We start from the raw sequence: 14,460 nt of genomic DNA on the forward strand, positions 1-14,460 counted from the left end.
TGTGCCCTTGACCCAAACCACTCTTTACCCATATCTACATTGATTAACTCACTCATTTCAACCAATTGTCTGCTCAAAGGTCACCTTATCAGAGAAAGCTTCATAATGTAAAACAGTACTTCCCTGAATCATTTACCTATTGACTCCTAACTCCTTCTCACTCCATATCAAATCCAGTCCTATCTAGTCAATCTTAAAATCAAATCCCAAATCCAACCACATCTCTCTGCCTCCACTCCAATCATTCTGGTCTAAGCCACTATTATCTTTTGAAATTTTTTTTCTAGAATACAAGATTAATTGGTAATAAAAGTATGTAAACATGTACTAGTCCCAAATTAAAATACAAACTTCAAATGAATATCTGTAAGGATAAGAAAGTGGGCCAGGGCTGGGTGTGGTAGTTCATGCCTATAAACCCAGCAGGGCTGGGTGTGGTAGTTCATGCCTATAAACCCAGCACTTTGAGCTCAGGAGTTCAAGACCAGCCTGGGGAACATGGTGAAACCCTATCTCCAATGAAAATACAAAAAAATTAGCCAGGCACGGTGGCACACATCTGTGGTCCCTGCTATTCAGGAGGCTAAGGTGGAAAGATTGAGCTTGGGAGGTGGAAGCTGAAATGAGGTGAGACTGACAGAGTGAGACTCCATGTGAAAAAAGAGGGGAGGGGAGGGGAGGGGAGGGGAGGGGAGGGGAGGGGAGGGGAGGGGAGGGGAGGGGAGGGGAGAGGAGAGGAGGGGAGGGGAGAGGAGAGGGGAAAGAAAGAAAATAAAGAAGAAGGGGAGGGGAGGAAAGGAAAGGGGAAAAGAAAAGAGGGCCAGGCACAGTGGCTCATGCCTGTAATTCCAGACTTTGGGAGGCTGAGATAGGAGGCTAGCTTGAGGCCAGGTGTTTGAGATAAGCCAGGGCAACAAAGCAAGATGAGGTCTCTAAATTTTTAAAAAAATAAAAACACTTAAAAAAGAAAGTAGCTAGAAAAGGCATTTACATTTTCCCTTCAATACATAAAGACTAATTTGAAAATCTTTAGTTTAGATGGCTAGAAGTCTTAAATGAATGAGTCACATAGCTTTCTCAAAGGTTTAGAAAATAAGGCAAAGGCCACTTCCCAATTAAATGATACCACATAAAAATCTGCGAACTAGAACCTTTTCCAATTAGTATTTCAAATAATATAATACCTATTTTATCAGCTACCAAACACGATTCAATCTATGTAAAAGTATCTGAAAAGCAAATCTCATTTTTATAGAATCTATATAAAAATTCCATTTTATGCAAAACTCTAAGGAAGTTTTAGCAAAGAGGATTTCTAAAAGAAAAGGTTACTAGTAGACACAAAAGAATACATATGCTCTACCTCACTTATCTCATGAACAAGACAATCAGGCTTATCTAGCTTAAGATTTTCTACTCACATCACCTAAGTCAACTTTTTTTTTTTTTTTAATACTGAACATATTTTACACTATAAGAATTCTAACACTGATGGACAAACACACTAAATTCAACCTAAAATTTAAAAACTGGTTTATAACAGTATTTCTTCAATATGTTTATATTCAAGTGTTGACAATATTTATGTTCAATAAATCTACTTTTTAAAAATAGAAAATCCCAAGTTCTTTGTTTTCAAAGGATTTATCTTTCTGGAGGAAAAAAACCAACCAACCAAAAACTGTTATAAAGACCATGAATTCAATTTCTCTGTATTACCTTTATCACACCATTGAGTGGTCTGCACATGTAGCAATTATCAATAACACTCTTAATCATTAACATCTTAGAAATGCAGCTCACCATTACACTCTTTGATAGGTTGCTTGATTAATGTTTCCAGAGCACCACTATAATCTTCCAAAATCCAATATGCCATGCTCCGAAGAAAAGGATCATGATGCACATTTATGTTCAAGGAACACAGTTCATTGGCAGGAGAATCAATTCCCAAAACTTTTTTACGTAAAATAGATTTATATGTTGTAGCTCTATCAAATTCACACTCATAGAGTCTTGCTATTACAAGAGCCAACTGAATGTCATTCAATTTCTCAAGACATACCTTTAAAAAGAAAATATTGTTTATAAATAAGCAGGAGCAGGTTTCATTTTAGTATAAATTCAATTAACTCACTAGTAACTGGAAAAATACAAGGCCTTATTAATATCCAAAATTAGCAAAGAAGGGTAAGAAACAAAATATATGCTGCTTCCTTTTAGCAAATCTACTTGACAACATTTAATATTTGCAATCTACCTTCTAGTACTAAATATATATATGTGCAAAAATGTAGACTAAATGACAAAATAATGGATACTTTAAATGACATCAATTCAATCTATATTATTTTTTGTCTTGAACCTCTACTATTAATCTTCATCTGCCCCTGGAGAATTTAGTCTCCATGTTAAAAGGCTGTTTTGAATTACTTGTATGAAACTCTGAGCAAAAGGGCAATTTGAGACAGAAACATTTTATCTTAAATATTCATAATTTTTTTAATGTTTACTACAAAATAATCAGTTAAGGACTTTCTAATATTTATCAAATAATACAGAGACAGATATGTGGTTCAAATATGTTTAAACTGATAAACCTCTTAATTTTTTTTAACTTGTTTATGAATATTCTTAAGAGTCAAATCAATTACCTATCTCTACCAACTAACAAACACCATTTGGTTAATCTTAATTCTGTATAAATACTATTCAAGTTAACAGTCAAATTTTGAAATTCTCTATTAAATATGAACAGTTATTTTAGGTATTTTGCCTTGTATTATTTCCAATAAATACACTAATTTTATTAAAAATTTAATAAAATTAAAAATTTAAGCACTAAAGAGCTTTAAAAGATGACTTTGCTATTCTTTGTTATTTAAATTTTATTCATTACCTCAACTGCATCTCTGAGGCAGCCAGCTAAAAGAAAAAATGCTGCAGAATGTTCAAATCTTTGTTTGCCTAGCAAAGAAAAAGCATTCTTTAAAGCTGCTTTACGCCATCTTTCATCCTCAAAGTTGTGTCCAAAAAACTGTGTCATCCTGGTGTTTTTTTCAGCTCTACAAAGGAAAAAAGAGGTATGAAAATTTTGGAATACAATTTTTTTTTTACATCAGAATCAATTTTCTAAAGTTAGGATTTAATAGCTAAGGCTCAATAGAAACACCTGCTAGTTCATAACTTACTATATATGTGCTTCTTTTCCCAGTAAAAATTATATTAGGTTGGCAGGGTGCGGTGGCTCATATCTGTAATCCTAGCACTTCAGGAGGCCAAGACAGGCAGATGACCTGAGGTCAGGAGTTCAAGACCAGCCTGGCCAACATGGTGAAACCCTGTCTTTACTAAAAATATAAAAATTACCCAGTGTGGTAGCGGGCACCTGTAATCCCAGCTACTTGGGAGGCTGAGGCAAGAGAATTGCTTGAACGCCGGAAGTGAAGGTTGCAGTGAGCCACTGTACTCCAGCCTGGGTGACAGAGCAAGCCTCTGTCTTAAAAAAAAAAAAAAAAAAAAAGTGTTAGGTAAACATTTGTTATATAAGTCTGAGAGAGAGATTACAAAAAAAATTTTCTTTCAAAATACAAAGGAAATTACATTAGTAGGATTCGGAAAATTACTTTTAAATCCATGCAAAATGTTTAATTTATATTAACTTAAGTGCCACCATTGAAACTCATCAGTAACTTTTCGCCCCTGCCCATCTGAAAATTACCTAGATAAGAGATAAAATCTAAAGAATGTGCCTTGAATCAAAATAGCCCTAAATCATCTAGTCTCTTAGAAAACCCATTTGTTATCATGGTTTTCCCCCAAAGATTGTTGTTCATGTGGGTCCTCTGGAAATAAAGTCAAAACAAATGAAGAACTATTTATCGTAATCTTGTTCACCAGTCTTGCTCAGATGTGAGAGAGAAAAATTCTAAGTGAATTCAGCTCAGAAAGAAGGTGAGGCCCACCCACAGGAGGGAGGCAGTTTTGAGGGGTACGGCTGGCCTATAGCACAGAGGTAGATGCCTGTTCCAGACTCCACCAACTAATTAATTCATCTTCTTCCCTGTCCTCAATATAAGTTTCTGGTTTAGTTACCTGGTATAGTTTGGCTGTGTCCCCACCCAAATCTCATCTTGAATTCCCATGTGTTGTGGGAGGGACCGAGTGGGAGGTAACTGAATCATGGGAGCAAGTCTTTCCCATGCTATTTTTATGATAGTAAGTCTCAAGAGACTTGATGGTTTTAAAAACAGGAGTTCCCCTCCACAAGCTCTTTTCTCATCTGTTGTCATGCCTTTCAACTTCTGCCATGATTGTGAGGCCCTCCCAGCCACATGGAACTGTAGGTCCAATAAACCTCTTTATTTTGTAAATTGCCCAATCTTGGGTATGTCTTTATCAGCAGCATGAAAACAGACTAACACATTACTTTTGTTTCATAGGAGCATGATAAGAAGTTCTTAAAATAAACAATATTTTGTTTCTGGATTGATAAATCTGAAAACAAATTAAACTGACTTCATCAGGTGTCTTCCGTTCTAAAAAAAAAAACAAAAAACACTTGGGGCCTTTTCCTTATGAAATCTCTCTCTTAATAAGAATCTATATGAATCAACATCAAGAGCAACAAATCTTACTTCATACATTTACTCCTTATGACCAGATTTTCACATTGAAGCAGTTTTGTTTTGTTTTTTACCTACCTATATAATCCCCAAATCACAGCTTTCTTTTTCATTGCAAGGTAAAAAATGGCAGCATCTAAAGGATCATTCTTTCTATAAAAGGCTGCTTTAGCTACCTATAATCAAAAAATATTGGTCAAAATTTCACAGAAACAGTTTTGAACAAGTAATTTCCTTCATATGCAAGGCTGGCACATATTATCCACTGAATGTTTAATAAAATTTTTAAAATATGTAAATGAATAATATGTGCATTTTAGAATAACAAAAGTGACTTATGGTGATGGCTTCAAAGGACACAGAGAAGAAATAGTAAGACTACTGCCTTTCATTAGAAGTTCTTCTGTACTATTTTGAAATTTTTCTAAACATATACATATATTATTTTATAAAATCAGACATGTATTACTAAGCAAATGTGTCAATTAAAAACTTGGGAATTAGAATACATATTTCAAAACTTTATCTTAACATATTTTGAAATATGTTATAAATGAAATACGGACTATTCAAAAGCCTTTTGCTTCTTCAAAAACAAGAGAGAGTAATGGCAGAGAAGATATGGAATGACATTTTAAAAAATGTCCAAAAAATATTAACTCACTTATACACCAAAATAAAACACTTACTTTTTCCATGCATTTGCGTAAGATGCGGTTATTCCGGACCCACCACCCCACACCCATAGCTCTTAGTTCAGACCAAGTGGGATCATCTTTCTGCATGGCTGGCAACATGTTCAGCAGTTCTTCTTCTGCTACTGAGTGAAACGCCCAAGCAAAATGACTTGTAGAAAGGCCTGCAGAAATGTCAAAAATGATGTTTATAAGAAATAGAAGTATGCTTCTATGATTATCAGAAATGTATGTTCCATATTTATAATATAAATGTGTAAACTTCTATGAGATTCACAGTTTAAGATTAGAAATATGGGCTATTTTTTAATTTTTGCTACCTCAGACAACTGTATCACTCCAGTGAGCATATATGTGTTTTGTAGAAATAGCGTATTTTTTTGAAAGGAAAAGAAAAAATGCTTATGGCAAATTCCACTGTGCTGATGTTATTTTTGTTCTCCAGCCACTACCCATGATCCTTTTTAAAAAATGAGAACCACTTAAAGCATTACTTTATGTTGATATATTTCCATCTTCAAAGCTGCTTTTTACCTTCCTCTGGTCAACATTTGTTTTGTGGATGTAATTCCACAAAATTAATTTAAAAAAATCAAATAAGCAGTTCTGGTTGATGAATTAGGACTAGCACTGCAAAGACCCCAAAATCAGAATGCATATATTAAATTCCAGTTCTAGCCGGGTGCTAGAAGGTGAAATCTTCGTCTGTTTATTCTGTACAGGCTCACGCCTGTAATCCCAGCACTTTGGGAGGCCTAGGTGGGTGGATCACTTGAGGTCAGAAGTTTGAGACCAGCCTGGCCAACATTGTAAAACCCTGTCTCTACTTAAAAAACATATAATTAGCCAGGCACGGTGGCGTGTACCTGTAATCCCAGCTACTCAGGAAGCTGAGGCAGAAGAATCACTTGAACTAGGGAGGTGGAGGTTCCAGTGACCTGAGATCATGCACTCCAGCCTCAGTGACAGAGTGAGACTCTGTCTCAAAAACAAAAATAAAAATAAAAATAAATTCCAGCTCAACTGTTAAGTATTAAGTTTGTACAAAAGTAACTGCAAGTGGTTTTTGCCATTTAAAAAGGCAAAAACTACAATTACTTTTGCACCAGCCTAATATACTAATATAATCTTGGACAGGTTATATTGTCTCTTAATGCCTCAACTTATCTGTATATAAAATGCAAATAATCATGGAACTACCTTATAACATAGTTTTGAGAATTAAATAATATAGTTGTAAAATGTAGAATAGAATCTGGCACACAGTAATTATTATCCCATATCACCATATTAGTAAGATAGTTTTATATTTATACAACATCATTTATGTCAGTGATTCTCTCAACTTAATGGCCTACACATGTTTACTGCTTACCTTCTATTTTGACTTTTCACAAACATTTTGTTTAGCATTACTAGGCAAGGTAAATGATTAATTGTAGGATGTGGCTTTGAGATATATGGCCTCAAATTTTTAACCTAAGCCAAACAAGGAATCACCTCCCATGCGAAGCAATGTGAAATGCTTCTATACTGAACACTTTAAAAATAAATGAAAGGTTAAAAACAAAACAAAAAAAACCCTATGTTGTGAATGGACAATTATTATAAATCATTTTTGGATTCCTGTTATTTCTCCATATATTTTTATAAATAATTAAATAATTTGATTTAGACATCAGTAAGATGGGGGAATAGAAATCTCAGGCTTCATTCCTTGCTATGGTTTGTATATTTATGTCCCTCCGGATTTCATGTTGAAACTTAGCCCCCAATGTAATATCATCAACAAGAAGAACCTTAAGGAGATAACTGGCCATTGCCCTCATAAATGGGATTAATGCGCTTATAAAAGGGCTCAAGAGAACCAACTAGCCCTTTTCACCACTTCCATCATTTGAGGATGTAGCGACAAGGTGCCAACTATGGAGGAGATCAAGCCCTGACCAAGCACCAAATCTGCTGGAACCTTGATCTTGGACTTCCCAGCCTCCAGAAATATGAAAAATAAATTTTTCCTATTTATAAATTACCCAGTCTAAGGAATTTGTTATAGAAGCCCAAAGACATACACCCCACACACAAAGTGTTTAAGTAGCAACTAGCCACAGACGGAAAATGCCATTTTACCCCCAAACCTGGGAATGAGCTGAGACACCCGTGCAGACCACAGAACCAAATAAAAACAGCAGTAGAAGGGTAAGAGTAACAGTCTCACTTTGAGCACATCATCTGTTTCCATCCAAACTGATTTGTGCTACACAAAGAAAATTCCCTAGATCCACAGTTTGTACAGTGGGAAAAGAAAGCCATGGTCAGACACTGAGCTTCCCCAGTGTTCTACAATGTTTCTCAGGAGGCTCACAAGGGTCTCACTTCAAGGGAAACAATGTGGACAATGGCATAACTAGATCATCTAAGGTTGGGTAGAAACAAAGAAAGGAGGTAGACCTTATAGCAACTAGCCTACAAGATCTTGGTGGTAGCTCTCTGTTACTGCCAGTGATAGCATCCAATTAGAGGTAACAGCCAATGGCATATCCTACCTGCAAAGTCAAGCTGGTTGCTTCTAGAAGCATGGTAGAAAATTCAACCTGGCTTCAATCCTTAGATGGCCAACCTCCACATGTGGCCTCAGAGCCCACCCCAAAGCCCCATCCAGACTGGTAGACACCTACCACAGCAAATTTCAGCAAAGCTCAGGGGCTAGATCTGCCCAACCAGAGAGTTCATCAAACAGTGGCTTCGCTCAGCCTCAAACACTACTCCAAGGTCCTACCCAGACAGGGAGACACCTGTCACTGTGTATTTCCTTAGACAACAGACCTGCCCAACCTGGGAGGCCTCAAATAAACCTAGTGTTATACCTCAAGGAACCAAAAAGAGAAGAAACTCAGACCAAAGTTAGCAGAAGAAAGGAAATAATGATCAGAGAAGAAATAAATAAAGTATAAACTAGAAAAATGACAGGGAAAAAAACCTCAGAAAACTAAGGGTCAGTTTTCTGGAAAGATAAATACAATTGACAAATCGTTAGCAAGATTAAGACAAAGACAGAGGGGCCAGGCACGGTGGCTCACACCTGTAATACCAGCACTTTAGGAGACTGAGGCAGGCGGATCACTTGAGGTCGGGAGTTCAAGAGCAGCCTGGCCAACATGTCGAAACCATTTCTACTAAAAATATAAAAATTAGCTGGGCGTGGTGGAATGAGCCTGTAATCCCAGCTACTTGGGAGGCTGAGGCAGGAGAATCGCTTGAACCCAGGAGGCGGAGGTTGCAGTGAGCTGAGAGGCACCACTGCACTCCATCCTGGGCTACAGAGCAAGACTCTACCTCAAAAAATAAATAAATAAATAAAAGACTACAAATAAAATGAGAAGTTAAAGAAGAGACACTACAACTGATACCACAAACAAATAATCATAAGAGATTAATATGCACATATGTGCCAACAAACTGGATAACCCAGAAGAAATGGATAAATTCCTAGACAGACAATCTGCCAGAACTGAAATACGAAGAAATAAAATATGTGAACAGACTGATGATGAGTAAGGATATAAATCAGTAATATAAAGTCTCCCATCAGACCAGGCATGGTGGCTCATTTCTGTAACCCCAGCACTTTGGGAAGCAGAGGCAGGCAGATCACTTGAGGTCAGGAGTTCAAGACCAGCCTTGCTAATATAGTGAAACTCTGTCTCTACAAAAAATACCCTAGCTACTCAAGAAGCTGAAGTAGGAAAATCACTTGAACCCCAGAAGCAGAAGTTACAGAGCTGAGATCTCGCCACTGCTTGAGACTCCGTCTCAAAAAAAAAAAAAAGTCTCTCATCAAAGAAAAGCCCAGAATCTAATCACATCACAGGCATCACAGGTAAATTCTACTAAACATTTAAAGAAAAACTAACACCAGTCCTTCTCAAACTCTTCCAAAGAACAGAAGAAGAAAGAAAAGTTCCTAACTCTTTTGATGAGGACAGCATTTCCCTGATGCCAAAGCCAGGCAAAATGAATACCAAAAAAAAAAAAAAAAGAAAAAAATTATAGGCCATTATCCCCAATAAATACAAATGTAAAATCTTCCACAAAATACTAGCAAAACAAATTAACAGCACAATAAAAGGATCATCCACTATGATCAAGTAGAAATTAAGCCAGGGGTGCAAGATTAGCTCAACATGTGCAAATTAACCAATGTGATTCTGTTCACATTAACAAAATCAAGGACAAACCCATATGATCCTTTCAATAGATGCAAAAAAAAAAGCATTTGACAAAATTCAACATCCTTTCGTGACAAAAACTCTCAACAAATTAGGTGCAGAAGGAATGCACCTCAACACAATCAAGGCCATAAACGACAAGCTCAGAGCTAATCATACTCTACAGTGACAATTTGAAAGTTTTCCCTCTAAGAACAGAAAGAAGACAAGGATGAACTCTCTCACAACTTGTACTCAACTATGATAGTACTAGAAATCCCTGCCAGAGCAATTAGATAAGAGAAAGAAATAAAAAGGCATCCAACTAGAAAAGGAAGAAGAGAAAATGTCACTGTTTGCTAACAAGACAATCTTACATAGAGAAAACACAAAAGACTCCACCAAAGAAACAGAACTAATAAACAACTACATTAAACTAGAAGTATACAAAATTAAAATGCAAAAAGCAGTAACATTTCCATACAGTAACAAATTATCTGATCTGATTTTAAAAATAAACAAAACAATACCATTAATAATTACTACAAAAAAAAATACTTAGAAATAAATTGGCCAGGCCAGTGGCTCACACCTGTAATCCCAGCACTTTGGGAGGCTGGGGTGGAAGGATTGCTTGAGCTCAGGAGTTTAAGAACAGCCTGGGCAACATAGGAAGACCCCATTTCATTACAAACAAAAATTTAACCAACGAGGTAACAGAGCTCTACAATAAAAACTATAAAACATTAATGAAAGAAATTTGAAGATGCAAATAAATGGAAGATATCTAGTGTTCTCAGACTGGAAAAATTAATGTTGATAAAATGTCCACACTACCCAACATGATCTACAGATTCAATGTCATATATATCAAAATAGTGATATCATTTTTTCACAGAAATAGAAAAAACAACCCTAAATTGATTAGGAATACCAAGAAACCCCAAATACCCAAGGTAAACATAAGATGAAAGAACAAACCTAGAAACATCGCACTACCTAATTTCAAACCATATTACAAAGCTAGGGTAATCAAAACAGCACAGCACTGGCATGAAAACAGAAAAACAGACCAATGGAATAGAACAGAAAGCCTGGAAATGAACCCATGCATTTATACTCAATTGATTTTTGTCAAAGATGCGAGGAACACACAATGAGAAAAGATAGTTTCTTCAATAAATGGTGCTGGGAAAACTAGATAACCACATGCAAAAGAATGAAATTGGACCATTACCTTACACCATACAGAAAAATAGGTCAAAACTGATTAAAGATTTAAACATAAGACTTGCATTATCAAACTATGAGAGGAAAACATAGGAAAAAACTACATGACATCAATCTGGGCAATGATTTTTTTGGATATGACACCAAAGGCAAAGGCAACAAAAGCAAAAATAAACACATGGTATTACATCAAACTGAAAACTTCTGCATAGCAAAGAATACAATTAGCAGTGAAGAGAAAAGCCATGGATTGGGAAATAATATTTGTAGTCTGTATATCTGATAAGAAGTTAATATTCAAAATATATCAAGAATTCAAGCAACCCAATAGGAGGAATACAACTCAATTCAGAAATGGCATGCCAGGCACAAGTGGTGCACACCTGTAGTCCCAGCTATTTGAGAGGCTGAGACAGGAGGATGGCTTGAGGCCAGGAGTTTCACTCCAGCATGGGCAATAGAGTAAGACCCCCATCTCTTGGAGAAGAAAATAAAAAAACAGAGGGGGACAATGACCTAAACAGACATTTCTCAAAAGAAGATACATGAATGCCCAAACAGATAAATGAAAACAGTACTTGACATATATAAACATCAGGAAAATGCAAATTAAACCATAATGAGATAACAACTCATACCTGCTAGAATGTCTATTATCAAAAGAGAGAAAACAACAGTTTTGGCAAAGAAGTGGTGAAAAGGGGAGCCTTGCACGCTGCTAGTGAGAACATAAATTAGTACAGCCATTATGGAAAAGGGTATGAAGCTTCTTCAAATATCTAAAAATATTCTGGAACAATGTATTATTAAAAGAGAAGAAAAAAATTAAGTAAACTAAAAAAAAGAAAAATATATAAAAACAAAATTACCACATGATCCACCAATCCCACTTATGAGTATATATTCAAAGGATGTGAAATCAGTACGTTGACAAGATATCTGCACTCCAATGTTAAGTGCAGCTTTATTCACAATAGCTCAGTTATCAAATCAACCCAAGTATCCATCAATGAATTAACAAAGAAAATGCCATATATACAGGCATACCTTGGAGAGACCATGGGTTGGATTTCAGACTACCACAATAAAGCAAATAATGCAATAAAATGAGTAACACAATTTTTTCTTTCCCGGTGCACATAAAATTTATGGTTACATCATACGGTGGTCTGTTAACTGTGCAACAGCGTGTCTAAAATGAGTGTATATACTTTAATTTAAAAATACATTATTGCTAAAATGTAACAATCATCTGAGCCTTAAGCAAGTCATAATCTTTGCTAGTGGACAATCTTGCCTTGACGTTACCGGCTGCTGACTGGTCAGGGTAGAGCTTACTGAAGGCTGGGATGGCTGTAGTAATTTCTTAAAATAAGAAAATAAGGTTGTCACATAGATGAACTCCTCCTTTTATGTAAGATTTCTCTGTACCATGTAATTGTATTTGATAGAATTCAGAACTTCTTTCAAAATTGGAGTCAGTCTTCTCTCAAACCCTGCCAGTGCTCTATCAACTAAGTTTACAGAATATTCTAAATCCTTTGCTGTCAGTTCAACCATGTTCACAGCATCTTCACCAGCAATAGATTCCACCTTAAGAAACCATACTCACTGCTCTTCCTTTAAGAAACTCCTCGTCTGATGAAATTTTGCTTTTTTTTTTTTTTTTTTTTTTTTTGATACAGGGTCTCCTTCTGTTGCCCAGCTGGAGTGCAGTGGTGTGATCACAGCTCAGTGAAGTCTCAAACTCCTGGATTCAAGTGATATTTCCATTCAGTCCCCTGAGTAGCTAGTAGCTAGGACTACAGGCATGTGTCACTAATCCCACCTAAATTTTTTTCAGAGATGAAGTCTCACTATGTTGCCTCAGCTGGTCCTAAACTCCTGGCCTCAAGCATCCTCCCACCTCAATATCTCAAAGTGTTGGGATTACAGGCATGAGTCATCATGCTCGGCTCTGCAGCAATTCAGTCACATCTTCAGATCTACTTCTAATTCTCATTCCCTTGCTATTTCTACCATATCTGCAATTACTTCTTCCACTGAAGTCTTACACCCCTCAAAGTCATCTGTGAAGAGTGGAATCAACTTCTTCCAAACTCTTGGTAATGCTGACATGTTGACTTCCTCCGATGAACTGCAAATGTCCCTAATGACATCTAGAAAGGTGAAATCTTCCCAGTAGTTTTTCAATTTACTCTGTCCAGATCTATCAGAGAAATCATTATCTACAGCAGCTATAGCCTTATGAATGTATTTCTTAAATGATAAGATTTAAAAGTTGGAAGCATTCCTTGGTTCATGGACTGAAAAATGAATGTGTATTAGCAGGAATGAAAACAGTATTAATCTCCTCATTCATCTGCATCAGAGTTCTTGGAGGAACAGATCATTGTTAATAACAGCAATATTTTGCAAGGAAACCTTTTTTCTTAACAGTAGGTCTCAATAGTGGGCTGGAACTATTCAGTAAGGTATGCTGTAAACAGAGGTGCTGCCATCTAGGCTTTGCCGTTCCATTTGTAGAGCACAGGCAGAGCAGGGTTAGCATAATTCTTGAAGACTCCAGGATTTTCAGAATGGTAAATGGGCACTGGCTTCGACTTAGTTACCAGCTGCATTAGACCCTAACAAGAGTCAGCCTGTCCTTTGAAGCTTTGAAGCTGGGCATTGACTTCTCTCTTAACTATGAAAGCACTAGATGGCATCTTCCAACAGAAGGCTGTTCCATCTACTTCAAAAATCTGTTCTTTTAAGTAGCCACCTTCATCAATTATCTTAACTAGATCTTCTAGATAATACACTGAAGCAAGTGTTAACTGATGTAGAAGCTTCAGCATGTTATCCAGAAGATCTAGCTTCACCTCGTACTTGTAGTTTATGGAGATGGCTTCTTTCCTTAAATCTCATAGACCAATCTTTGCTAGCTTTAAACTTTAATTCTGCAGCTTCCTCTCCTCTCTCAACTTTCACGAAATTAAGAAGAGTTAGAGCCTTGCTCTGGATTAGGCTTTGGCTTATGGGAATCTTATGGCTAGTCCGATCTACCTAGACCACTCAAACATTCTCCACTTAAGCAATAAGGCTACTTCGCTTTTTTTATCATTCATGTGTTCAGTAGAGTAGAAATTTTAGTTTCCTTTGGACCTCAACCTTTGCATTTACAATTTTGTAAACTGTTTGGCACAAGAGGCTTAGGTTTCAGCTTGTCTCAGCTTTTGACATGCCTTCCTTACTGAGCTTAGTCATTTCTAGCTTTTGATTTAAAGCAACAGATGCAGCTCTTCCTTTCACTTGAACACTTAGAAGACATGGTAGTGTTGTTAAAATGTCCCAATTTCTTTTTCTTTTTTTTTTTTCGAGATGAAGTTTCACTCTTGTTGCCCAGGCTGGAGAGCAATGGTATGATCTTGGCTCACTGCAACCTCCACCTCCTAGGTTCAAGTGATTCTCCTGCCTCAGCCTCCCCAGTAGCTGGGATTACAGGCATGCACCACCATGCCCTGCTCATTTTGTATTTTTAGTAGAGATAGAGTTTCTCCATGTTGGTCAGGCTGGTCTCAAACTCCTGCCCTCAGGTGATCCGCCTGCCTCAGCCTCCCAAAGTGCTGGGATTACAGGCATAATCCTTAGGTGAACCACCATGTCTGGTCTCCTAGTTTCTATATTGTTGTGTCTCAGTGAATAGGGAGGTCTCAGCAG

General features: G+C 36.7%; 1 protein-coding gene across 26 annotated transcripts in view; it reads right to left on the reverse strand.

The window, feature by feature from the left end:
• The window catches only part of DMXL1 (Dmx like 1), a 193,201-nt gene that overhangs the window by 90,770 nt on the left and 87,971 nt on the right, over window positions 1-14,460 (reverse strand). For all 26 annotated transcript variants that reach the window (XR_013532130.1, XR_013532127.1, XR_013532125.1 and 23 more), the window contains 4 exons: window positions 5,315-5,484; window positions 4,704-4,801; window positions 2,900-3,065; window positions 1,804-2,065 (listed from right to left, as the gene is read on the reverse strand). Coding sequence is in view for 18 of the 26 variants with exons in the window: in XM_078365010.1 (XP_078221136.1) it covers window positions 1,804-2,065; window positions 2,900-3,065; window positions 4,704-4,801; window positions 5,315-5,484 (696 nt within the window). In the remaining 8 variants the exon portion in view is untranslated. The remainder of the gene's footprint in view (window positions 1-1,803; window positions 2,066-2,899; window positions 3,066-4,703; window positions 4,802-5,314; window positions 5,485-14,460) is intronic.

Source organism: Callithrix jacchus, chromosome 2 (assembly GCF_049354715.1).
Source record: "Callithrix jacchus isolate 240 chromosome 2, calJac240_pri, whole genome shotgun sequence".
NCBI classification, from domain to species: domain Eukaryota; kingdom Metazoa; phylum Chordata; class Mammalia; order Primates; family Cebidae; genus Callithrix; species Callithrix jacchus.